Source organism: Leuciscus leuciscus (assembly GCF_965113295.1).
Source record: "Leuciscus leuciscus genome assembly, chromosome: 4".
Taxonomy (NCBI): Eukaryota; Metazoa; Chordata; class Actinopteri; order Cypriniformes; family Leuciscidae; genus Leuciscus; species Leuciscus leuciscus.
The window spans coordinates 29,258,125-29,285,791 of NC_138728.1; the positions used below are offsets into that span (position 1 = coordinate 29,258,125).

Genomic DNA, 27,667 nt, shown 5'->3' on the forward strand with positions numbered 1-27,667 from the left:
AAAACTTCAATGTTTGGATGCAGAAAACATTTACAAGATATCACAGTATTAAAAAGTGACAAGTCTGGTTTACCTATTATAAGTTAATAAAGCAGAGATCATATGTTCAGTTGTGCTAAAAAAAGTTTACATACCCTTTGAAGAATCTGCAAAAATGTTAACAATTTTAACAAAATAAGGGATGATACAAAATATTATATTTTTATAAATATTAATATAATATTATACATTATTTTTTATTTAGTGCTGTCCTGAATAAGCTATTTTACTTTAAAGATGTTTACATTATAGTCCACAAGACAAAACAAATAGTTGAATTTATAAAAATGACACTGTTCAAAAGTTTACATACCCTTGATTCTTAATACTGTGCCTACCTGAATGATCCATGACTTTTTTTTGTTTGTCCTTTGTTTGTCCTGAGCAGTTTACTGCCCAGTGTTCTACAGAAAAGTAATTCAGGTCCTGCAAATTCTTCATTTTTTCAGCAAATGTAACCCTTTTTTAAAATTGTATTTATATTTTAACCCTTTCCAGCAGTGACTGTATGATTTTGAGATCCATCTTTTCACAACTAATGAAGAAATGCACAACTAATGAAAAAGGTTCAAACATTTACTGATGCTCCAGAAGGAAACAAGACGCATTAAGAGGATGAAGATGCCCAAAATGTTCTTATTTTGTTTAATTATATATTTTTTTCATTTAGTACTGCCCTTTCGGAAGCAGCCGAAGATACTACATGTTTTCCGGAAGACAAATAAAGTAAGGTATTTGCCAAGAACAAGCAACAGTCTCGGTTGTAAAGAAGTCTTTGACTGAGCCACCCTTACAAAAAAGAAGTATACTTCAAGTTCATTTTATGAAGTATACTTAATTAATGTTCAAGTATATTTTTAAGTATACATTAAGTATACATTATGCAGTAAGTATACTAATGTCAATATGTACTTGTAGTAAACTTGTAAGTGTACTATTTTAATACCGCTTGGGACTAAATTGGCCCACTTTTAGTATATAAAAGTATATGTTTAAGTGTACTATAAGTGTAACAGTAGTAAACTTTAAATGCACAACTAGTTCATAATTACGTTTCTCATTTGTACTGCAAGTGAACTTATGGGTAATACTAGTAGTTTACTATTTTAATACTTGTAGCAAATTTTTTGTTTATGTAAGTACACTTTGAAATATACTTTCAGTAAACTACTAGTTTAGTAGTTTTATACTACAAGTTTTCTTTAAGTGAACTTAACATTATACTTATAGTTTACTATTTATATGTTATTTTTGCACTTGCAGTAAGCCTAGTCTATACCACTATGTTCAAATTTTATTTTTTATACTTGAAAAATACCTTTAGATTTAAGCAATTTTGAGCGTGGCATGGTTGTTGGTGCCAGACAAGCCGGTCTGAGTATTTCACAATCTGCTCAGTTACTGGGATTTTCACGCACAACCATTTCTAGGGTTTACAAAGAATGGTGTGAAAAGGGAAAAACATCCAGTATGCGGCAGTCCTGTGGGCGAAAATGCCTTGTTGATGCTAGAGGTCAGAGGAGAATGGGCCGACTGATTCAAGCTGATAGAAGAGCAACTTTGACTGAAATAACCACTCGTTACAACCGAGGTATGCAGCAAAGCATTTGTGAAGCCACAACACGCACAACCTTGAGGCGGATGGGCTACAACAGCAGAAGACCCCACCGGGTATATATATATATACACACACACACTAAGGATTTTTTTTTTTTTTTGCCATTTTTAATTTATTGCAGAAAGGATAATGGAGAGAAGACAGGAAATTACAGGGCAGAAGAGTATAAATGGGATTGGGAAAGAACCAAATGATCTGGAACTTAAACTTAACTCTAGGCTACATCTCTTCGAAGAGTATTAATGTGATGTTAACAGGACCCATAATACCCATATTTATTAGCCATTCCCAGACACCATCCCAGAAGACATCCAGCTAACTACTCCTGATGAAGAGTGCACTTCCAGTCCTGTTCAGATAGAGGATCCAGTGGATTCAGGTCAAACTAAAGAGCAAACCCAGCTACTTCTTCTGACACTTAAGCTCAAACACAATTTGACCAATGACTGTCTTGAGGATGTTATGAAAATTCTAAATGTTGTTGGTGGTAATGATTCGGTATGCAGGACAAAGCTTTCGATCCCCAAACCACAGTCCACAAAGGAGTACATTATCCGGTCTCATTTTCAACGGCAACTCATTAATGGTGCAAAAAAGGGGCCAAATACTACAAGGGGACTTTTTAAAAACTGGCACATCATCACAGCTAAATGTCAAGGTAAGGGTTCCTTTTGTAGAGGAATGTGGAAAACTAGAGGATACTGGTGTCACATGGGAAAAGAACAAAGGTGTTTCTATCAATACAAAAGTAATCCCTCTAGTTCCAATGAGTGACTCGGTTGCTAGACCTTTAATACAGAATGTCAAACAGTTTAATGGTGAATATGGCTGCTCCTATTGCCCTAGGAAAATGGGTTGAAAAGGGCAGAGGATATACTCATGCATATCCTTTTCAGAAAGACCTCCAGCTTCGCAATCAGGAACAGACTAATGAATTTGTAGAAGCTGCATTAGAGTCAGGACAGCCTGTTATGGGTGTCAAATGACCAAGTACATTGTGTCGGCTTCCCAGTTTTGATGTCATTGAAGGGTCTGTGCTAGACTACATGCATTCAGTACTTCTGGGTGTAGCAAGAACTGTAACAGGGCTGTGGTCAAACAGTGAAAACCATGAAAAGCACTGGTATATAGGTAGGTCTACAAAATTGATAGACGAGTTGCTTTTAAAGATTAAACCACCATGTAATGTACCTCGTGTGCCAAGGTCAGTCATAATGAGGAAATTCTGGAAAGCCCAGAATTTTGTGGGCTATATACAGTATATATGTATATATGTATGTATGTATGTTATATATATATATATATATATATATATATATATATATATATATATATATATATATATATATATATATATATATATATATATAGTGTGTGTGTGTGTGTGTGTGTGTGTGTGCGTGTGTGCAATCAATATAACTTACCTGAGGGGAAAAGCCTCATCACCCACAAAGACATGAGGCATGGGTCCCAGGTGATCAGCGCCTGGGAGATCCACCACCCTAAAAAGATACCTTGCATCCACAACCACCAGAAGTACAACAGAGTAATTGTAATTAAAATAATGGGAGCCTGAATTATGTGGTGCCTGGATTACCACATGCTTCCCATCCATTGCACCCACACAGTTGGGGAAGTTCCACCTCTCCTTGAAACCAAAGGCGATCTCCTGCCAATCGGCAGTCTTTGGTACAGGCAGAAAGTCATCCACCAGGCTGTCCCAAATGGCCTTGGACACATCTTGTACAATGCATGTCACGGAGATGCCCACTCTGTAACTAGAAGCAATGATGGTGTAAGAATCACCAGTTGCCAGGTATCTGAAATTAATTTTCTGACATTATAATGTTCAGTAAAATATAACTATCAGTACAATTAAAACAGCAAAACTTTTAACCACCTCCAATTAAGAAACTGATGTGGTGTGAGCGGGATAAAGACATGACCACAGGACATGACAAAATATAGCCTATGAAATAAAAGGAGTCGATTTTTTTTATCACATTTCACCTCAGATAAATTGTCAGACGCTCCGTTGGAGAAATTGGCTCTCGGTATGGATCCTTGAGATTTTAGGTCTGACTCTGCCCAGCAAACTGTCAAACTGCTCCCTACTGAGCCGAAAGTACACCTGGAACCAGTCGCTGTGGAAACGGAGCTCCTTCGCAAGCCTGAATTCCCCAAACTGTTCTTTGGACCTGAGGGTTTCATGTACCCACAACCTCTTTTTGCTGCTCTCTTTCTTTTTCTCAGATACATTGTTGTTCCTCCTTTCGGTCAGCAGCAAACTATCAAAATAACTAGACGTATAGAAGAAGATAGTTAAAAGTTTTGAGAACTCCGCCTACTTTGCTCTGGCCAGCGTAGCGCAAATCGCTTTGTATCTGAAGGGCTTCGATAAAATACTGCATCTGACCCTCAGAACTCCACTGTGTAGCAACGGATGAAACGTACATCAATGGAAGGCAACAATGTTAAATAAGTCAATAAATCTTAAGTATATCAAGCGACGAGAATACTTTTTGTGCGCAAAAACAAACAAAAACAACGACTTTATTCCACTATTCATTTCCTTCTCTCTGGGCCTCTAGTTGGTTCACGTAGTGTTTTTGCGCTGCGCGTCTGTGTTATACGTCATCACGCATCACACACATGACCAGCGTCGGCCAATAGTGAGCCTACGTGGTGACGTATAACACAGACGCGCTGCGCTAAAACACTACGTGAACCAACTCGTCGCTTGATATACTTAAGATTGAGCCACTGTAGTCACTTGGACTATATTAACGATCTCTTTAATAACTTTTCTGGGCCAGCAAGTTTCGGTCACCTAGCAGCCTAAAGAAAAGAAAATCTACATTTACATTTATTCATTTAGCTGACGCTTTTATCCAAAGCGACTTACAATTGCTATATATGTCAGAGGTCGCACGCCTCTGGAGCAACTAGGGGTTAAGTGTCTTGCTCAGGGACACATTGGTGTCTCACAGTGGATTCGAACCCGGGTCTCTCACACCAAAGGCATGTGTCTTATCCATTGCGCCACCACCACCCATTACATATTTTCAGGTGCATCTGTAAGTGTGATGGGAAAATAAATTTGTACACAGAGCAATTTAAAAAATAAATAAAAATCACTTGCACATTGACTCAGGAGGAAGAATTTAATTTTGTAAACCTCTTGCCAAACTGAGGAACATTGCAAATTCTTTCTCAGAATGAGTTTGTAAATGCCGTTTCAGGTCTCTTTGATAGGTGAAACTCTTTTCACACTGAAGACACATGTAAGGCTTCTCTCCAGTGTGAAGTCTCATATGAATGTTAAGGTTTCCTTTTTGAGTGAAACTTATTCCACACTGTTGACAGGTGAAAGGGCTCTCTCTAGTGTGAACTCTCATGTGGACTTGAAGGTTTCCTTTCCGACTGAAACTTTTTCCACACTGTTGGCAGGAGAAAGGGTTCTCTCCAGTGTGAATTCTAATGTGAGCATTAAGGTTCCCATGTTGATCGAAACTCTTTCCACATTGAGGGCATGTGAAAGGCTTCTCTCCAGTGTGAATTCTCACGTGGGCATTAAGAGTTGGTCTATGTGTAAAACTCCTTCCACATTGAGGGCACGTGTAAGGCTTCACTCCCGTATGAATTCTCATGTGGCTTTCAAGGCTTCCTTTTCTGTTGAAACTTCTTCCACACTGATTGCAGGTAAAAGGCTGCTCTCCCGTGTGAACTCGCATGTGGTAATTAAGGTTTTCTTTTCTGTTGAAACATTTGCCACACTGTTGGCAGGTAAAAGCGCTCTCTTCATTGTGAATTCTCATGTGAACTTTAAGCTTCCCATGTTGTCTGAAACTTTTTCCACACTGAAAGCAGGTGAAATGACTTGTAGTTCCTGCCTTTTGAGTTTTTTGTGAGGAAGTAATTTTAGTCTGTGAGCAACTATAAGTTTTTGTTCCAGTTATTAAGTCATGGTGTTTTTCGTACTGATCTTTCTCTTCCTTTTCATTCAGTTCTTGACTCTCCTCTTTCAGTGCAATCAGGTCTAAAGTGAAAAGAGACAAATACAAGTTAACCCCAGTTTAATGCCACAAATCAACAGACATTAAACCATAGGCATGTAAAGCACATAACCAAAAACATCTTGGTTATGCATGTAACCTTGGTTCCCTGAAAAGGAGACATGATGCTGCATCAGTAGCTGACACTATGGGAACTTCCCCAGAGTGACGAATGTCTGAAGCCTGAATAGAATCATGTCAATTCATCACTCCATTCAATCATTCCACTCTCTGAGGCATTGAGTCACTGATGCAATAAAATAATGTGGTTCCGTCATCACTTTGTTTCTGCTATGACTTTCTTTGTTGAAATCTAAGGAATTTGGCATGGTATTCAGCATCCAGGGAATCCATCCATGTGGATCCATATTCAGGAAATCAAGTTTACATTTGTAACCGAGAGATTCCCTGTCATAGGAAAACAGAAAGAAAGCTAAGTCGGGACATATTGAATGGCTCCTCCCCCTTTTCAAATAGCCAGCGAGCGCTGATGATACGCTGGATTCAATAGTAGATGTGTGAATAAATTCTAGCCATTTCATTCTTTACCAACGTACATTTGGAAAACGGACTCGTTCGTTTGAGCAACCGAACACAATTATTGCACAATTGTGACGGGTCAACAGTAATGATGTCCGGTTCGTGAACTAATCGTTCTTTTGAACCGGTTCTTTTTAGTGAACCTGTCGAAACGGTTCACCAAATCAAAGTGAATTGTTCAAAACAGTTTGCGGCGAGTCAGCGCTGATCAACAGTTTTCTAAAGTTACTCGCTTTCGGACGTGCCTGACAGTCCCTCCGACTCAAAAAAAACCAAAACAATATCCCGGAGTACATGTTACTCCAGTAACTCCAACAGTTCACTGAGAAGTGATGAGCATGAGCAGCTGATACTGAGCATGCGTGTACTACCGAACGTACAGGTACATCCACGGTCGCTTTGGCCAGGTGGTGTTTACAGCATAGGGGGCGGGAGACGCAGAACACATTAGATTCTAGAGAGCATTTGATTGGACAGAAGATGTGATGAGAAGCTGAAGTCCGTGGTGATGTCAAAAAAATCTGTGATCCATTTTAGTGGAAGAGACTGTAAGTTTTGAATGCTTATAACTCCTAAATGCAAATTGTCATTGTTTTGGATCACACCAGCTTATTCATAACCTTGAGGCTAACCTATTCATGAGTCAATGACGTGACGGGTAATTTTTTTGTCCCAAGGCCTTAATAATAATAAAACAAAGATATGACATCCAAAGTATGTAAGGTAGTACAACTTGATCTATTTTATTGAATCCAAAAGGTTTTAATTATATTTTACTACATATAAAAGGTATTTTAAAGATTTTGAAGTGTCAAAAGGTAATTCGGTTTAACTGTCCAAAGGCCAATACAGCATAGATAGAATACAATTTAATTTGTGATTTAAATGTAGTAAATTTATGTATTTTTTTCTACTGGCATGATTTTATAACATTTTATATCAACACAGTGCAAAATGGTTTTAAAATTGTGTGTAGAAGTCGTTGCTTTGTTATGGAAAAATGTATTTCATTGATGTCATTCGGAGTAAAAGGCACCATTTTGGATCAAGTCATGCTGTCAATATCATGTGACAGGATGTGACATTCAGACACCTGCAAAGAACCACACAGTCGTGAAGCAAAGTTAGTAACACTCTCTTAACTATTTGAAAAATTCATGTTTTCACTTGCTTATATGCGTGTTCCGAAATATCAAGTCATTCGGTACAACCGCTATAAAACACGGAAAATGTTGTAATATTTTAAAAACTTGAACTAAATATAAAATGTTTGATTGTCTTTTTGCTAGTAAGCTATCTAGATATCAGCCTGTTTGCATTGTTTGAAAATACTGTCATTTGGTATTTCCAAAAGTGTAATTCAGTAATACCAAAAATTTGGTCACACCGAATGACCTACTGGTTTTACTGAATGACAGCCATGTATGTTGGTCATATTTGTATTTATCTGGAATAAATAAATACAACATTTTATTATTATGAAATGTGCAGAGTATATTATTACATCAGTTTGACAAATTTTTACTTTTGCAGGTGACTATAAAATAAGGAGCAAGCAGTTCGCTACTGGGAAAGGATCAAATCTGATCCGGTTAAAAAAGAAGATATACTTGCCTAAAGAAGAGAAAAGTGTCATTTGTTTGTATTACTTATATTACTTTATTATTACTATTGTTATAATACTATCTATAGTAGTAACTGTCTCATAACACGGTTACAGCGCATACAATCGGCTCCATTTTGCATTTAGTAAAAAAAACTCAATGGCAAAAAAGAACACCTGTCAGAAACAGAAGCAGAGAGAGAAGTTGAGGACCATAAACAATATAGTCTTTAAATGTGACACCTATGACATCCCAGTGGATGAGGTACATCAGGAACCACTTTTGGCATCAGAACCAGACAAAATCTTCTACTTTAAAGACGACGTGCATACAACAACCATTAGTGAGTCAGAACCTCTAAATTCACAGTCCTCAAGATTATGCTCTAAAGACTGGATGACTTTCAAGAATATATACCATCTCATTGTTTAACAATTTAAACATTTGTTCCAAGAACAACTGAATGCTTCAATGTTTTAATTACTTTAATATCATTAACAATATGAATTGTATGTAAATATGTTACATTAATACATTAATATATTAACAATAAAATGTGCTTTTGTAGCTATTTGTGTCTGTGTATTGTCTTAAATATTCATAAATGTCAAGGGCAGCAGATATAGTCATTCGGTAGAACCAGTCTTGGTCATTCGGTAAAACCAATATATGGGCCATTCTACAGAATTGGTACTGCTGTCCGACAACCAAAAAACACATTTAAAAAGCATTTAAGTATTCAAATTTTAGATGTTTACTAAGATCCTTCTATTATCTATTGAATCCCACAATAATATTTAAAATATCAGTAAGTTTAATATATATAAAATCATAATTTATTGGGTACTTAAAATTGGGAGGTGGCTGTCCCGAACCCTAACCCCTAAATTTCAACTTGTGAAAATGATTGAAATATTTATTTATTGTTGTTTTTAAAAAATATCTTTTTGATTTCTTTTAAAAAGTAAAGTTAAAAAAAACAAATTTTATTTATTTTATTTTTAAATCATGAAACTTTATGTAAAATGTGTCCCGCATTTTCATGTCACTTGTTTTAGTCCATTGGCTGAGACTGATTTTGACCACACTCCTACATTTTTGATCAGGAAATATTCCTGTGTGCCTCTCTCTCATAGCTTCTCTTTCATTATAGATAGGTACCATTATTTTGAGGGAAATGTGTTCAAAAGTCTGAAAATCTGTGTGTAACTTTAAGGAACGTCACTACCAAACACCTTTTTCCTGCAATTAAGCAAACCTTTTTGGGTGTAATTCAACTGTACAACTGTTCAGAACTGTGCTAGTAACCATGTGCTGGCTATCATCTTTGAACTAGGCTCAAAAGTATCTTAAATTGTCACTACAGAAACAGTCATGACCGAAACATGCCAACATTGTTTTGGTAGTGACAAAAGGGAACACATGATCAATTTTGGGGGGGAAATAAACATAATTTTAGTACAGTTATGCAAATCAATCGTATCTTAGTATGCGAGTTACAATTCTGTAATGTGATGTGGTCTCTACCAAAGCATTACAGTCACTACCGAAAATGTGCTATCACGACCGAAACATGCATGTTTTGTATAAAATAAAGTATATTGAATTATCAACTAAGATGTTATTATAGTGTTTGATTAATAATATATTTAAACTAATGAATACTTAACTTTGAAATCAGTATGATTAACTTAATGCCTTTAACAAAGAAAGATTGGATTAAAAATACAACAAATCTTATAAATTACACTTGAAATATTGTTAAAATTGTAATTGTTATTGATTTACCTGTGAATTTTTTTTTTTTAAATAGCAAAAAATGTATTTACGAGGTAGATGTAAACAAAATATTAATAGGTCAATATAAGCCTTCTTATTGAATTATTTATTATTGTGTTTCGGTAGTGACAAATTTGGGGAGAGGAAAAATATTCCAAAACATTCTGAAAATACAATATAATTAACTGCACAATTACTAGAAATGTGTACCTTGGATATTATACAATTTGCATACATGCACATTGTTTCCAACTCTGACTTTTAACCAATTCTGTAGAATGGCCCATATAGTAAATATTTAAATTGAATAATATTGTTTTAAATAACTTAAGTAACTACAATAATACAAATATATATATATATATATCTTTTTCTTTTTTTTACTCTCGATATTTCCCCTTTTCTCATTTCCTGCATACTATCTCAACATCAATGTCAAATCAGATTTTTTCATGAATTGTTATCTGCAAATGAACAATTTTAAATATATTCATGGTTAAACCGTTAAACCTTTTGGGTGACAAATTTTGTCCATCTTGTAAAAACCACATAATCTCATTGTTAACACATAGTAAAACTAAAAAAAAAAAATTCAAAATTAATTATATCTCCAAATATATTTTTTCCACACTTTTAAAAAACTTATTTGTCAATGTACTAAATACATACTAAAATCTGAAAAACGTACATTTTGATTTAAGGGGGCCTTTAAATCCTCCCCTATGCAATTTCTAACTCCCGTGACTATGACCTGGGTAGGGTTGCACCAGCCGTTCGTAAGTTCTTTCTTAAATTGGAACGTAAAATCCACACTAGAGGCTTAGTAACTACTAGCTAGTTTGTAACTAACTCTGAACTTTATTCCGTTGCACCATTTGTTCGTAAGGCAGAACGTAGCTAGTAGGTCATAAGCTCTCCATAAAGTAATGCGTAGTCGCATAATATGACGTTTAGCCTCGATGATCCTATAGCAGCCTTCAAATACGTGAGCAGATGTTGTGTTGAAATGCTGTGAATTTCAGTTTATCCTTCATTCTTTTGCCTCACGTTACTAATGGTAAAAATAAGTTTCCATTAAATACGATACTTGATCATGAATAGCATAAGTGTTTTTATATGTAAATAACATTCAGAAACTGTATTTGAAATGAAATGAATAAGGATCAATAAATAAATATTGATACAAAAAACATAAGAAATTACGTTTATTGATTATGACTGATATTTGACATGCACAACATGGACCGATGCACACAGCGGCGCGCTGTTTAGGACGGGTTCGTGTTAAAGATAGCCGCTAACAAAGTCATCTTTTCACATAATGTTCTCTCTCTTAAAATGTAAGCGAGTGTAAATGTCAGCATAATCATATATGTCTAAAGAATTTAAGTCTGTCAGGTAAAAGAAGAGCTTATTGATGCAGTTCAGTCTGTCTGATATTTTATTCCATCCGTTACTCCTGATCGGAGGCTGCCGCAAAATATTTAGTTTATACGTAGAGTTACGCTTCAACTAAGTTTAATGGTGCAACTCAAAAATATTTAGAAGTGCGTAAGTCGTAACTTAAGTGTCCATTTACGTCAAAACTAGGCTAAGCAATAACTTACGCACAGCTGGTGCAACCGGCCCCTGTTCTCCTGACAGCGGAGGGGAAAAGACTGCAACAAAACAACTTTGAACTTGGGAGTGAAAAGAAGTGGAAGCAACTTCATTTGAAGTACTTGTGCTTAAAAAAAATCTGGCTACCGTGTATAGATCTCTAAAGTCCTATGTTGATTTTCTGTCAGACTTAAAGTGCTGATTGTCTGAGATCTTAACATTCACGTGGATAATTCAAATCATGTGTTAGGAGTTGTTTACAGACTTACTAAACTCCTTTGTGGTCAAGCAAAATGTCATTAGACCCACTCATTGTTTTAATCATACACTAGTTTAATATCACATGTATTTAAAATCATCTCATGTGTTACAAAAACAGCCTTCTTCCACCTCAGAAACATCACTAAACTACAGAATACGTTATTGGTTTCTGTTGCAGAAAAGTTAGATTTCTGTAATCATCACTAGCTGGTTGTCCTGCATCCTCAATAAACAAGCTACAGTTAGTCCAAAATGCAGCTGCTAGAGTTCTTACTAGGGCAAGAAAATATGATCATATAACACCAATTTTATTGTCTCTACACTGGTTAACGATTAAGTTCCGTATCAATTACAAAGTATTGCTACTGACCTATAAGGCCCTAAATGGTTTAGCTCCTGTGTATTTAACTAATCTTATTTCGCCTTAAAATCCATCACACTCTTTAAGGTCACCAAAACTCTGGGCTTCTGGTAGTACCTAGAATATCCAAGTCCACTAAAGGAGGGAGAGCGTTTTCCTCCTAAACTCTGGAATAGCCTTCCTGATAATGTCCGGGTCTCAGACAACAATTTTTTAAAATATCATTCATTTCTGTAGAGATGGACATTTAAGAATCAAATGACTGAGTTCAGTTTTGAGAATGAAACCAACCTGTTTGTTCCTCAGTATCTTCTTGTTTCACTCTGAATGTTTCTTCAATCTTCACGTCTTCACTCTCCTCTTTAATAAACGCCATATTTATAATCATATGTTATGTGGATCTCAGTTGCTTCACCAGGAGATTGTCTGTGTGTTTGAGGAGAGATGAGGAGAATTAAGGAAAAAACAAGACACTACAGTGAACACACACACACTCGGAGCTGTCTGTATATCTATCTTAAGCCCAAAGTATACTTAACTTATACACGAACCCTAGGCTATTTACTCACAACTCCTAATGTGCACTAACTTGGGTGGGTTAAATGCAAAGGACAAATTCCAAGTATGGGTTACCATATTGAGCCTTCACATGTCACTTTCTTCTTTCTTTTCTTTTTCACACCTGTTAATAGCAGAAACTCAAATATCATTTGCAAAAACCATTTGATCCAGTCTTAGTGCTTAGCTAACATTAGAAAGAAATGCCAAAATATCAATGATACGTTTTTGTTGATCTTAAACTTGCACCAAAACTGTGATTTAAGAAGCCGTAATAAATCAGTCTGTTTAAAGTGTTTAATACAATGTCTTGATTTGATGCTTGCTGGCTATTTACGTTTTATTTATTTTTTTACATATTTTTAAACAGTAGATGATTACTTGAATTTGTAATGGACACAAATGTGCATATCAGGTCATTAATCCACAATAACTATTATTGCTTGTTTTGGAGTCCTCATGTCACCCAATAAATAAATAAAAAATATTCTGTCACTGCTTTCATAAAAACATTTGGAGTTGGTCTGTTAAAAACGGTCATTACAGGTGTTTTTTACTCACTGTTTTGAATCAGTGAATCATTAAGGGAATCAATCGACTCAAAAGCACAGTTTCTTCCATTAAATTGTCAGTGACTGAACTCGTGCTTAAGATAAACTGATTCACCATACAGAGAGCGAAACGAGACTTTACTCGTTATTCTGTTACTGGTGTGTGGATGCGTTTTACTCATAGAATCACGTTCCTTAATGTTAAATAAAGGGGCAATAAAGTCTTACAAAGTTACATTAATTAACAATTCATTCATTTTAAATCGCCAGCCAGAACGATGAAATATACTAAACTGTTTCAACCGATTTAAACGCATTGAATTGTTAAAAACACAAACCTTCTTCAGCCGAATCACTGGCGCAGCCTTATGACGTCACATCACCACACCAAAATAAAAGCCCTGTTCACACGCTAAAATCTCAAGTTCATAGATATTTATGTACAAAAAACACAGAAAATAAATATTATATATATTAAAATGATATATATAATTTATGTCATATTTGGCCAGTGCACAATTTTTGTTCAATGCAATTTCTAGTGCCAGAGAGGGAAAGAAACACTATTAGGCTATACAATAAACAAGGTTTGTCAATAAAATTAAACCAAACAGATTACTCCAAAAAAGAAAAAGAAAAAGAAAAATGCAAATATGCAACAATCAATGGGGAATATTTTTGGTTATTATTCTTGTAATCACACACAAAAAAATATATATATATGTCAACATTATATCCAAACTATCTTTTTTATGTGAAATACATTACCCAGCAAACACATTTACATTGTGGCAACGTCTGTGGCACGTTGCATTTCTGCTATGGCAACGTCGCTGTCTACGTGCTCGCAACATTGTAACAACGTAGAATTGTAAGATGTGACAGGGCTGCAGCAACGTTGCTACGCGACATTCAGCAACTGAGAGACGACGTTCTGACAAATAATTTTTTTATGCTAGATAGGTCTATATCCCCCATGTAGCATGTTATGTTTTGTGGTTAATTTTTAATTAGTCATATGTTATATAATTATATACTTTTTAAATATTGTTTATCCTTATTATTATTTATGGGCCTAACAGTAAATTCATTATAATCAACACCTGCAAGTGTACACTTTGAAGAGTAAAAATGACATAGAAGGTTAGCTAATTCAACTTTATTAAAACTGCATATGGTAATCAAATTGCACTTCCAAAAGCCATACATTTGTGAAAAAAACAAAAACAAAAAACATATTATACAGGGAGTGGACTAACTAGCATGAGAAAACATGCGAAAATCTGGCAAAGAAACGAATGAGACGACAAATCAGAGGAAAATATAAAGAGGTGTGCGAGCAGTTACAAAAAAAAAATATTCTCTGTGTTTCCAAAAAAAACACATTAACGTGCAACAAGTAGGCTACGCGTTGCTGCCTGTTCAATGAGTGCTGAAATCAATTAAGCCTGGTTCACACGGGACGATTTTAAAATTGTCGGCCGATTTTCCAAACCTGAGAGACCCCACACACGGGGATAAAAAATCACGGGTCTAACAGTTTTGGTCGTACAGTGTGTGGTGCGCAGCTACACGGCAAAATCAACACATCACACATGAACCGATTTGACTCCCGAGCATTCTCAGGTCAGACGGGAAATCGCGCAAAATACCTCGAGATCAAACGTGACTTCAGAGTAAACAATCATGGCGGACGAAGAGGATGCAGTGGCAATAGTTTGTAGTTAGTTTTTAACCGAAAAAAAAAAACGTTATCAAAAGAAAAGGCGATGATCTCTGACGTCCACCGGACTTTCTGGTGCGCCATGTCGCCGGCTGTTTTGATTATATTTCCCGGTGTTTCCTCGCCGCCTCGTCACCTCGCTTTCTGATTGGCTACACTCCACAGTCCACAGGCTGCGTGCTCGGGAGACACCACACACGAGAAGAAATCGGGCCAAATAAATCCAACATGTTGGATATCCCCGATTTGAGATCGGAGCGGTCCCGACGTCCTTCCGAGCAGACGAGAGCAGCCTTAACACACCACACACGGCAGGAATATCTGATCAGATTATTTTACGATAATCGGAGCATCCTTAAGATTGTCGGAAGGGGTGAATCGGGGCTAAAATCGGCCTAATTATCCTGCCGTGTGAACCAGGCTTTACTCATCATTAAAGTCATTTTGGCTTCATACTTTTGGCATAAAGTTAAATATTTGTCATACCTGACCAGATGATGTTCAATTTTTTTTTTTCATCAGATAAGGAAGTTGTAGGTTGTGTTTTAATAATTACGCATCTTATTTAGTTGAAGTAAATTAAATGCAATTCTCACGTATCCTTGCTTGATGAAGAATGAGACGGCCCAACGATCAGTTGAAATGTAAAAGGCTGATTTTCACGCTTCAGGGCAGTGACGAGTACATATGTTGTCCAGTGGTTGTCCAGACACCATAGGCACAACCTTAAGCAATGGCCCTGAACGGTGGTTTAATGTCAACATTGTGACAACGCTGTAACAACCTTCACCACACAACGTAGTTATAGCAACATTTTGGCCATGTTGTTAAAACGTTGTTAGAAGGTTGGGTACGTTGCACCAACGTTCTGTGTTTGCTGGGTACACAGCATGTAATGTGACAGGCTGGTGGTCGGAGAACTAAATTCGGAACAAGACGGCTACACAAAGGATGATCATTGAAGTGGAAAAACAGGTGTTGTATGGGAATTTTCATATAAAGATTTAAACATGAAAGAGAAGGCATGGGAGGCAATTTAAGTGGCTGTTCTCTGCTGAAAAATCCAGCTAAAACCAGCCTAAGCTGGTTGGCTGGTCTTAGCTGGTTTAAGCTGGAAGTAGATGGTTTTAGTTGGTCTCCCAGCCCGGGTTAGCTGGTTTTAGCTGGTCAAGCTGGTCTCCCAGCCTGGCTTAGCTGGTCTCCCAGGCTTAGCTGGTTTTAGCTGGTCTCCCAGCCTGGCTTAGCTGGTTTTAGCTGGTCTCCCAGCCTGGGTTAGCTGGTCAAGCTGGTCTCCCAGCCTGGCTTAGCTGGCCTCCCAGCCTGGACAATTTGGTCGTCAGCTGGTCTTAGCTGATCTCTCAGCCTGGCCAAGCTGATGAACATCTTACCTAATTACGAATTAATCAGATTGCATGTTCCATATACAGATAAGGTTAAATAGCAGGGTAGTTTAGCATCATAATTAGGCTGGCTAGATAGTACAGCCTAAATAATTATAGTTGTTAATAAAATATCTGAACAGTATTAAACAAAATTATTCAAGTAGTTACACTGATAAATTACAACATAAATCTGTAGCATGCCCAGACTCGATTCAGATTCAAATATCGTTTGAACAAACACATTCACCATAGTTGTCTGACCAAATATAGTCAGCTTTTTAATTTTTAATAAGTGTTTCAGTTGTGAATAGACTTGTTCACAAATTACAAGTGAAACAATGTCTCTATACAATGACCAATTTAATGTCATATGTAATCGCAAAACTAGATAAACTGTACAATATCTTAAGACACAAAACACGATACACATAATCTGATACAGGTTTATTTTACTTTGAGTCCCATTCAGAAATAACACAAACATACATTTTTGCATTCAATTTTTGCATTTTGTATTTAAAAAATACTATTTTGTTTGTTCTATTAGGTTACATATACTTTAGTTATATCCAAGGACACATTCCTTCAAAACTATAAACACAAGCGAAAGCTTCAAAATCAATTGTGTGCTGCTGAAGTTTGTATAAATTAAACACTTGTTATAAAGTAAAAATCACATTTATTTTTCCTCAACATCTGTTCTCTGCTCTGACAATTTTACAGTTAAGATAAAACCGAATGTGTTGTTGAATCCTGGCAAGTTTCCGATCAAAAATATTCACAAGTCAGCTACCTCCTTTGTTTAAAGTTATAGAGGGCATAGAGATTGCTCTATGTTTAATACATTTCACCCTCAATAGTAAAGGACATGTTTAACGATAGTAGTAAGGATCTGAAAGTGTGGGTTGTGTGTGTGTGGGGCAGTGAGGGGAGAACAACTGACAGTTAGACAGAAACACAGCAGCACTACACCAAAACATCTGCTCTGTGGCACACCTACATTTACATCCCCCCTCTTCCTCATCGACACCCCCTCACCCAAACCTTCCACAACCATACACCCACCCGCCCACAAACCCATTCACGCCACCACACTTTCCTCACCCAACTCACACCCATACATCCTTCATACCCCCCACAACCCTACACACCCCTCCCATCAACTACCCCTCAACCCACCCCATTCTTTCCACACATGTATACCCATCTGTATACCCATCTGTACACCACACTCTCTCCCTTCACCCACTAACAATGTGACTCCAACCCATAACCCACTCACTAACATCCCCTACGCCCACCCATGCACTCACTAACATCCCCTACGCCCACCCATGCTGTGTGCATAGTTTCAAGATATTTCAAGCATTTTAAGAGCCCCAAAAGTGGCAAAAACCTTGAAAGAATAATAATAATAACAAAAACAAATAATCCTTAGAGAAACAATAGGGCTCTGCGCCCTTTTAGGCCTTGGGCCCTAATCAGGGGCAGCGCCAGCCAAATAATTTTTAATGTAGGTGCTGAGGGGGTGTTAGATCATTGACAAGGGGGAGCTGCGAAATATAAATGAGCAAAACTTGGCCACTCAATATTTAATATTCAATTATTTTTAAGTTTTAATTGTTTATTAAAATAATACATGTAATAAATTTTAATAAATGTAATTAATTAATTAATTAATACGTTTTAGTTTTAACATGCCACGTCAGACGTCGCATATAAATAAAATGTTTTTATTTCATTAGCCGTCTTAAATTATTTTCTTATTTATTAATTAGAATACTACGGAAGCGCAAGGTGAAAAAAAAAACCATATCTGGTTATTTCGAGATATTAGCCCAAGTCATTATTTCAACATAATATCACGTTACTTTGACATAGGCCTAATATGTTTGCGTGCAACAAGCAAGATGTGCATTTGTAAATCCAGTTACACGCGATTTTTATTAATAAACTAGTGTTTTCTGTGTCAGTGTCGGCTGCAAAGATGAAGTTGACGATCGCCATCTCTGTAGTGAACGCGCCTGAGAAATGCACATAATGGATTACATAATCAGAGAGTATCCTATTTCTTTTCGTTTTGAATTGTTTAGTTTAAAAACACTTCAAGCTTTCTGTAGATATATTTCTCATGTCTGTGAGGCATACGCTGAGTTTCGTTAATTTATGATGAGATGCACTCCAGTTTATGTGCAATGCAAGTGACCGCGCCAGTGCTTCCATGTCATGATTATATTGTCTGCTATATTTGCTTCTTATTTATTAAATGTTGATGAAAAATTTATTAAAATTAAGATACAATTTCTACAAAACAAAATTAACTTTAAAGAAAGGTTTTCTACAAAACAAAACTTAATGAAGTGGTCAAAATCATGTCTGATCCACTCCATGTCTCCCGATATATTGCGCATCCCATCTAACTCATGCTGTTCACTTTTCATAATCAACATAGATGGAAACAAATTACATTATAATATTTTAACAAATATGAAACTACATGCGCTTATTTAATGGTTACAACACGTATAGTAGGCCTACAGACAATCTATTTGTACAAACTGCACATTCATTTAATTCTGAATTTTGCACACATAAGTTGAAAGGCATTTGTTTGTGCATAGTAAACATATCTGCAACATTTATCAAGTTCACGGATAATTGTGCGTGCATTTATTAATCATTATGATACTAGAATCATGTAAAAAATTTAGAAAAATCAACAAAAAAATCAGATGAGCCCAGAATATCAACGCAACGCGTTTAAATAACAAATGTCGAAATATTGAGATATTATGTTGAAGTAACAAGATATTATATCAAAATAACGACTTAATATCTTTTTTTCTTCTTCTTCACCATGAGGTTCAGGGCTTCCATAGAATATACTGCCTGAATATAATTGCTTGCAGAAATTATTTTTGGGGGTGGTCTCGGGGTGTTTTGGTCTTTCTTGGGGGTGCTCAAGCACCTGCTAGAGTGGGCCAGCGGTTTTCAAACCCTGGGTCGCGACCCTCGGGTGGGTCGCAAGACTTAAAAGATGGGTCGCCAGGATGATTTAAGGAAAATAGAATTAAATTAAATAAAATAAAGATTTTTTTAAATTGTTTTCATAAAATCATAGTCTATAGGCCTATATAAAAGAAACACACGTAATATGGCTATTTAAATAATGAATAGATTAATAAAACGAAAGAAAAAACTGCGTGCAGGATGCTGCTGAGTTTGGTTCATTTCTGTGAGGCTTCACAAACAAGTTGACGGAAAGGAAACTGAGACGTTAGTTTGTTTGTTTTCTTTATTTTACAAAAGCACAATGTTGTGTTTTATTGCGAGTGTGTACACAAATATAAGTAAATACTTTGCAGTTTCGAAGGATGTCCTGTATGAACAAAATAACGGAGTATATTTTTATGATTCCATCGCAAATATTCCTTCCATCATTGCCTGTTCATTATCAAAATAAAATAGTCAACCTAACATATAAAAATTACACTGCTCTGTTTAAATAGTCAGTAGTACAATTCATGCCATTCAGCGTAAGCACCGCTCCACTGTGATGTTTCCAAGCACATTTTTGTATGTGAAGAGGATGATTTTTTCCGTCAATATTGGAACATGAGTGAAGTACAATGCCGATAATAAATAATAGTTTAGCATCCAAATACATCGCGAATATGGAAACATTTTTATTCGAATGAGAGTTACGTGAGCCCAACGCCGCTTACTTTCACTTTGCTTTAAATTACTTCGTTTTGTCCTGTTTACAGTTATTTTTTTTCATTCTTGTTCTGTTCTGAATATCATTAAATCTAAAGGATTTGTTGTGGAATATTTTTTGTATATTTAAGCATACAGCAAGATAGTATAGGCTATTAATTGGTTAAAATTCTTACAATCGGTTGGTTAACCAGTTAATTAGCATCCCTGTATAGCTAGATCAAAAGAGTGCAGAATCAACTGCACGTGCATCATCAAAAGTGGTTGTTAAGAAAAATGCTGAGCTGAATTTTTGTGCCAGTTGTACACAACAGTGTTTTAAATGAGAATAAAGTCAAATGCGCCTTTAGCCCCATTGTATTCTGTATGCTTGGCTTAAGAATAGGCCTATGGGTCTCATCATTAATTTTTTTGATAAAAAGGTCGCTCTTGAAAGAGTTTGAAAACCACTGTGCAGCTAGACCCTCCCTAGCGCTGCCCATGGCCCTAATAAACAAGGAGCTACCGAGGGAGAGACAGATGGAGCAACTGAACCAATAATCACCAAATATCAGACGTCATTTGGATGTTGTTTTTTTAGGGCTAAATCAAGTGGCCGACTTGATGTAGCCCAAAAAACAACGTCCAAATGACGTCTGGTGTTTGGTAAGATGGGCACAAGGAAACACACATGACAAGCCATGTGCTCACAACAAACATGAATAAAACAAGCACACGGCTTGTGATTGTTCTTACACAAAACGAGACATGAACACAACTATGAGAAAACTCATATGCCGCGTGTTCACAAAAAACGCGGATGCATGCAGCCAGTGAAACAAATCCAGCTGCATGCAATACTGCACAAGACAAAAACACAACATAAATTTTTTTTTACAAAAAACGCGTGCTACACAAAACAACATTTTGGCCTCTTGGCCTGGTCGATGAAAACAAACCTAAGCGCTCACAAAACACAAGAAAAATGTGGGTAAAATATCGACCAACCCCAAACGTTGGTTTAACATGTAATTTACAATTGTAACTCAACTGTTGGGTTTGTCCATATTTTACACAATTTTTAGCCATGAGCTCACAGTTGATTTATACCTTAAGATATGCGTAATGGTGACGGGGTGAGCGTAACCTGTTGCCACGTTTTTAGTATTATTGCCGATATTGCAATAACCATCACCTGAAATAGGCTACACACAATTGCCTCACCTGCTACAAATCTTTTCAAAATTTAGGCCGAGGTTATAAAGGTGCCACAATTAGTGTTTCAGTTCTATTGAGAAAGTAGAACTGAACCACTAAACAGTGTAATTTCTATAATCAGGGCAAAAACGAAAAGGGGGAAAGGGACTGTCTGAAAAGACATGTGGACGGCAAGACGGCAAACATAAATCAGCAAGACACAAAACAAAATGCACCGATCTGGCATACACTATCCACTAACATATTTGGTCAAAACACGCAAAACAACAGACAATGGCTTTATGTTGTGTGGAGATACAACAGGAGGAACATTAGAGAAATTATTCAAAAGGAAGATATGTCCACTGATTCTATGCCCTCTAACTGGCATCCAAGAGCAGTTATTCAGGATAATCAGACGAAGGGTCAGACAAGGCCTGAGAGAGTGAAACCTATGGAGTGTGAAACTGACGTGCCTCTTCCCAGTGAGCTGAGTGTTCAAAGTGAAGCTGATGATGACGTGCCTCTTTCCAGTGGAGCTGATGATGTGCATCCCCCAAGCGAGTTTCAAATGTACAAACGATGACTTTCAAAAGTTAACCCCCCCACCAAAAACCTATAAATTGGCATTAGAACCAACAATCTGGAAAAAAATATCACCTTTGAACGGGATAAATAAACTTAGACGGCCATGGACTCACTACATATATAAAATGCTGCCCACTCAGATTCACATACCAACACGTTCGTGTTACAGGAAGCCGAAAACGGCACCATTTGTCCCTCTGGCTCCGTTGAGCTCCTCTCTCCCTCTGGCTCCACCGTGGCCTTCTGGATCCCCGCCTGCGCTTCAGTCACCAGAGCCATCTGCGTCGCCAAGTCCCTCCAGATCCTCTGCATCGCTCTGTCTCGTCGGCTCTCCGGTAGAGTCTCCCGACGGGTGACCCGCAAATTTTGCTCAAACGGGTGAAAAATATCCAACTGTGTCGGATACGGGTGCGGGTCGGGTCGGACACGGGGAAACACGGGTCTAAACACGGGTTTAAAACAATCACATGCAAATGTAAAAATATATGCATATTTTTAGGAACACATCTACAAAAATATGCCTGTATTTCAAGTTGATCAAATAATTTAAAATCCACATCAGTTTATTTGTGCCCACGCGCCACGCCCTCCCAGGAATCTATAACGTTACCTATAGGCTACTTTCACTTTTAAAAATTCATCATAACCGCGCGCGCAATCTGCTTGCAGTCGTCGAGATGGATGCTGAGGAGTTGAAGAAAAGAATAGCTAGTGGAGATTGTAAAGTTGTCGACAATACGTCATAAAAAATCAAGTCCACAAGTGTGTGGGAGAAATTTGGAGTTATCTGAAGAAAATATTGTGAACGGCTTATTTGCTGCATGCATTTTCGTGTTGGATAGCCGCAAATGTGGAACTTCATCGCTGAGGAAGCACGCAGATAACTGTGGTAACAAAGCAATCAGTTCTGTCGAACAGTATTTTTAAAATCTAACACTGTTAAGTATGTGTGGTGTGCAGGGCGTGTTTGAACCCAAAATTGTCAGATGTAGGCTAGACGAAATTGCGTGGCATATAGTGTTGTAGCCGCGTCTGTTCGATTGGTAAAATGTTACAAATGTAGGCTATAAATGTGTCTATAATGTGATTGGCTAAACTGATTTTATTTCGGGTGCGGGTCGGGTGTCGGTTTTATTTTAAGCGGGTCGGGTCGGGTGCGGATTTTAATTAGTGCTGCTGTCGGAAAACGGGTCGGATGCGGTTTTAAGCACTGCGGGTACGGGCGGGTGCGGATTTACAAAATCGGACCCGTGCAGGACTCTGCTCTCCGGCTCCACCACCCTGGTCTCCTCTCCCACCTGCTTCGCCCCCATTCAGTCGGCCCCCTGGAGTCGTCAGCCCTGCCTCCACCATGGCTCCTCCCTTCGTCGGCTCCGCCCTGGCCGCCTGCACTGCCTGCTCCGCCCCGATCCCTTTTGCCTTTTATTTTATTATTTGCCTATATCTGTGTTCTTGCATGCTAAATAGGGAAACAGATTTCAATTTTCCTGTTTCTCTTCTTTAACGATATCTCTTTCTCACTCTGCAGATACTGTGCATATTTCTCAAAAAGCGGCTGCTTTTGGAGCCATGTCACACCTAAACACAACAATTATAATGAATTAATTTAGTATTTTAAAAACAAATGCATTACTTAATTTAAAATATAGTGACTTTTGATTGGTAAATGTATATTAATTCATTTTAGATAACGTATTCAACATAAATTCTTTAATGAACAGTATGTTTAATGTATCTGCCGTCATCACCACCACAACCTGTCATTACCAGCACAAGCTGTAATGTGCTGGTAATGACATTTTTGTCAAAAAACTAGCCTTACTAGCAAAGATGATGACTAAGCAAGTGTAGCTAGCTTTCAACATGTAATGTACACCATTTTAACTATTAAAGTGATACAAATAATCAATTTTTTTTTTTTTTAAATACAGAAATACAACACATATGGTAATGACGCATAATAAGTGTACATGCCCAACACAAAAAATAAAGAGTAGATTTACTTTTGCTGGACATCAAGGCATCAGTCTTGCAGCTTGAAATCCATGTGCTCCACTATGATATTAGGTTACCATGGCTACCAAATAAACTTTTGATGAAAAAAAAAGTAGGAAAGTGCCTTTATGCAGAGCTTGTTGGTAATGAAGGCTAAACCATGGGACAGGTAGAAATTAAGCAAAATAAAGTACAAAATGCATATATATGCTTAATCTGTGCATGAAGTTTATTAGTTCCCTTTCAAGGGAACTCGAGCTGCGTCGAGACGCGGTGGGAACGCCCTGCGTGATTGCGTCGTGAAGCACATGTATAATCAGTCCAATAGAAAGACGAGACGTCATAGGCTGGTGACGTCATCGACCAGGAAACTATAAGGCAGCCCCGCTGACACAGATCATGTTAGCTTCTGTGCCTTCAGCAAGCGATCTGTGTATTCTGTCCTTGTCATATTTATTGTTGTCTGTCAAGTTGCAATATATATATATTATGGCAAAAGAAAGCAAACAAGCATTGTGTTGTTCCCTGCCCACGTTATATCACGGGTGGGGACACACACTTCAGCTTTGTGTTGCTTGTTTGGGAGTGGAGCATGCCAACAGTCAGTTCTCGAGGGGGCTGACTGTGAGCATTGCGAGAAGCTGTCCGTGAGGACGCTCCGCTCCCGCCTGCCGTTCTTCGAGGAGGACGGTTCGGTGCGCGCTCCCCGAGGCGCGGGTCCCGCTGCTGCCGAGGCACGGCGTCGACGCGCATCTTGGGGATCGCGAATGGATCGAACAGCGGGGTTTGAGACGGGCCCCGCCCTATCTCTGCCTCCACCTGTTAGATTCAGTGCCTTATCTCGGGGAAAAGCACGCTCTGCGGTTTCTCCTCCCCGGGATGAGGCACTCATGCTGCGATTTCCAGTTCCGAGGAATTGGTATCGTTAGTGTTTTTGTTAAGAGAACAAAACAATTAAAAATATAAAGAATAAAGCAGATGTTTATGAGTTTTCAATAAATAAATAAATAAGTCATAAGCTCATAACTCTGTTGTATAAAGAGGAGAAAAAGAAAATAAACTTTAAAAGGAGGTTTTATCTAGTGCTGTTGCTAAGTTAAATATTACTGGCCAGCCGGTTATTATGAGAGTGAAAATATAAGGAAAATTCTATATCTCAGCCTCCTCGTCAGGGAATGCCGACACTGAGGTGTCGAGATCGTGGAATAAACCGGTTTCTATTTATGTGTTTAATCCCCAAACTTCTACTATAGTAATGTTATGGGTATTAAGTATCATGGTATGACAGTGCCTCGAGTTTAGGAGACGCTTGTGAGCTATCTCTCTCCCGAGTCGGCGTCATCATAACCCCGACGTTACCCACCAGCCATCATAAAAATAGATGAATATTATATATATATATAAAAAAAAGGCAGCGCTGGTGGGTAAAGTATATAAGGACATGGATGAATGTGAGGATGTCAGCACTGACGCTATTCGAGAATTGCGTCGCGCAACAGATAACTATACCGGGGAGGGACGGTTTCGAGAAATCGTTTCTCCTCGGCGTCCTCTGGGGGGCGACTCTCTGAGGAGGGTCGCAGCGCTGCCAGTTCGGTTGTTTTTCTGCTGGTGGCCACAGAGTGATATATATGTTTTTCTGATGTAAAGAAAAATAAAGATAAAATATGTCTTTCTTCTGGACGCTCTGCTTTCAATAAAACGAAGAATAAATTATTCAGCGGCGTTCCAGAGGTTTCTTCCTCACTGATCTAATGTTCCTGAGACTGCTGGGCGGGAGCAGTCTCAGCCTACTAAAGCTCCTCGCAGCATAAATAAAATGCAGCAAAACAGAGCGTCGCCATTCGGGCTCATCCACAATCGAGGGGGACCTGGGTGGCGGTCGCAGTCTAGCCAGTTAGAGATATGCAAGATCTGAGGACTGTTTTATCTCTAAAATAGCTTGGATGAAGAAGCCCTGACACCGAGGCTGCAGGCTTCTGAGGGTGGTCCCCTCCGGGGTAGGGACGGTTTTGAGAAATCGTTTCTCCTCGGTGCCCTCTGGGGTGCGACTCTCTGAGGAGGGTCGCAACGCTGCCAGTTCGTTTTTCTGCCGGTTCGCCATTTCAGGGCGCCGAGGTGCCTGCTTTTTTCCAGCGATCCTCCTCCGAGGGTCGTAGGAACAAAACTAGTTAGAGGTAGGCAAGATCTGAGGACTGTCGTTATCTCTATTAAAACTTAGATAAGAAGTCCTGACGCTGAGGCTATCAGGCTTCTGAAGGTTCCTCCGGGGCAGGGACGGTTTTGAGAAATCGTTTCTCCTCGGCACCCTCTGGGGTGCGACTCTCTGAGGAGGGTCGCAGCGCTGCCAGTTCGTTTGTTCCCTGCCGGTTCTCCGTTCAGGGCACCGAGGTGTCAGCGTCCCCATACGATCCTCCGAGGAGGGGCGTAGAACGGTCAGTTCGGTTGTTCCCTGCCGGTTCGCCGCTTCAGGGCACCAAAGTGACTGTTCAACCAAATCCAGAGGCCAGTCTCGAGAGACTGGTTCTCCTAGTAGAATTTCTGGCAGCATGGAAACTACTGCCATATATTTCTCAGTGGGTCCTGCACACTATTGAAAAGGGTTCAGAATTCAGTTCGGTTCTCGTCCGCCCAGATTTCTAGGGGTCCTCCCCACAGTGGTGGACCCCGAGCAGGCTCTGGTTATGGAGCAGGAAGTACTGATACTTCTGCAAAAGGAGCTATAGAAGGGGTTCCTCCTCCCAGCAGACAGTCAGGGTTTTACAGCCGTTACTTCATTGTCCGAAAGAGGGTTAGGGGTTGCGTCCTATTCTAGACCTGCGTGAATTAAACAGCAGGTTTCAGAATCTCAAGTTCAAAGTATGCTTACGCTAATATGATTGTGTAACAGATTCAGTCCGAGGACTGGTTTGTCACAATAGACTTGAAGGACGCGTACTTCCATGTATCTATCCATCCTCATCACAGGAAGTTCCTGAGGTTTGCTTTCGGGGGCGAAGCATACCAGTATTGGGTTCTTCCCTTCGGCCTAGGTTTATCACCCCGCATCTTTACAAAATGCGTGGATGCAGCTCTGGCTCCTCTGAGACTCCAGGGCATTCGCGTATTAAATTATCTCGACGATTAATTGATTTTAGCTCAGTCCGAGCAGTTGGCAGTTCTGTCTCACATAAAGAGGTTGGGGTTGTGGCTCAACGCCAAGAAGAGTGTGCTCCTCCCAGCTCAGAAGACCACTTTTCTGGGTGTTTTATGGGATTCGACAATAATGCAAGCACGTCTGTCTCCTGCACGTATTTCTGCGATTCTCACAGCCGTAAAGGGGGTAAAACTAGGCCAGTCACTCACTGTGAAACATTTTCAGAGACTGTTGGGGCTCATGGCAGCTGCGTCCAACGTAATCACTTTTGGCCTTTTGTACATGAGACCTTTGCAGTGGTGGCTCAGGATCAAGGGGTTTTCTCTGAGGGGAAATCCATTTCGCACGATCAAGGTCACGCAGCGATGCCTTCGTGCCTTGGTCATGTGGAAGAAACCTTGGTTCCTCGCCCAGGGCCCAGTGCTGGGGGCTTCTTGTCGACGCGTAACGCTTTCGACGGATGCTTCCCTCACGGGATGGGGGGCGGTCATGAGTGGCCGCTCGGCGAAAGGTCTTTTGCAGGACCATCAACGTTCTTGGCACATAAATCGGCTAGAAATGATGGCGGTATTTCGAGCTCTCAAATACTTCCTGCCAGACCTGAGAGGTCACCATGTGCTTGTCCTTCCGGACAACACACTGATGGTCTCGTATATCAGAGCAGATATCCTGTTGAGGCAGGGGCTGAGGCCCGGGGAATGGAGACTTCACCCCAAGGTGGTGGAGCTCCTTTGGGAGAACTTCGGTCAAAACTCAAGTCTACCTTTCGCATCGTTTTATACAACGCATTGCCCTATGTGGTTCTCCCTGACACATCCAGCTCTGCTTGAACTGGATGCAACGTATTAGGTGTGGTTGAGGCTACACCTGTACGCATTTCCCGATATCTTTGCTCCCGGGAGTTACTCTCATCCGGAGTTATGGATACTATGGGCTCGGCCTCTGAGGGGGCCCAGCTCATAGATTCAGGTCTCTCGACTGAGGT

The 27,667-nt window shown here is 38.8% G+C and overlaps 1 protein-coding gene and 1 long non-coding RNA gene across 5 annotated transcripts; both read right to left on the minus strand.

Annotated features, from left to right (window-relative positions):
* Positions 1 to 2,977: 2,977 nt before the first annotated feature.
* Positions 2,978 to 4,158, minus strand: LOC309497723. The gene is made up of 2 exons (XR_014205683.1): positions 3,668 to 4,158; positions 2,978 to 3,477 (listed from the first exon to the last, which is right to left on the minus strand). It is a non-coding gene; the product is annotated as an uncharacterized lncRNA (long non-coding RNA).
* Positions 4,159 to 4,807: 649 nt separating this feature from the next.
* LOC309497679 (uncharacterized protein) lies at positions 4,808 to 13,345 on the minus strand. 4 transcript variants are annotated; one of them, XM_082168005.1, is made up of 4 exons: positions 13,304 to 13,345; positions 12,490 to 12,538; positions 12,148 to 12,282; positions 4,808 to 5,696 (listed from the first exon to the last, which is right to left on the minus strand). In XM_082168005.1, the coding sequence occupies exons 3-4, from the start codon at positions 12,242 to 12,244 to the stop codon at positions 4,822 to 4,824; spliced, it is 972 nt and encodes a 323-aa protein (XP_082024131.1). In that variant the 5' UTR covers positions 12,245 to 12,282; positions 12,490 to 12,538; positions 13,304 to 13,345; the 3' UTR covers positions 4,808 to 4,821. The 4 variants fall into 4 exon arrangements, with proteins under 4 accessions (XP_082024131.1, XP_082024132.1, XP_082024129.1 ...); XM_082168006.1 differs by lacking the exon at positions 12,490 to 12,538 and having other exon boundaries at positions 13,304 to 13,344; XM_082168003.1 differs by lacking the exon at positions 13,304 to 13,345 and having other exon boundaries at positions 12,490 to 13,294.
* Between the last annotated feature and the right edge of the window lie 14,322 nt (positions 13,346 to 27,667).

What these genes read in the sequence shown, in the direction of transcription:
- LOC309497679 (XM_082168005.1), bottom strand. Translation starts at nt 12,244, where the DNA reads ATGATTATAAATATGGCGTTTATTAAAGAGGAGAGTGAAGACGTGAAG. An exon ending in AGATACTGAGGAACAAACAG is followed by an intron (nt 5,697 to 12,147) that starts GTTGGTTTCATT and finishes TTTTCACTTTAG; the next exon opens with ACCTGATTGCACTGAAAGAG.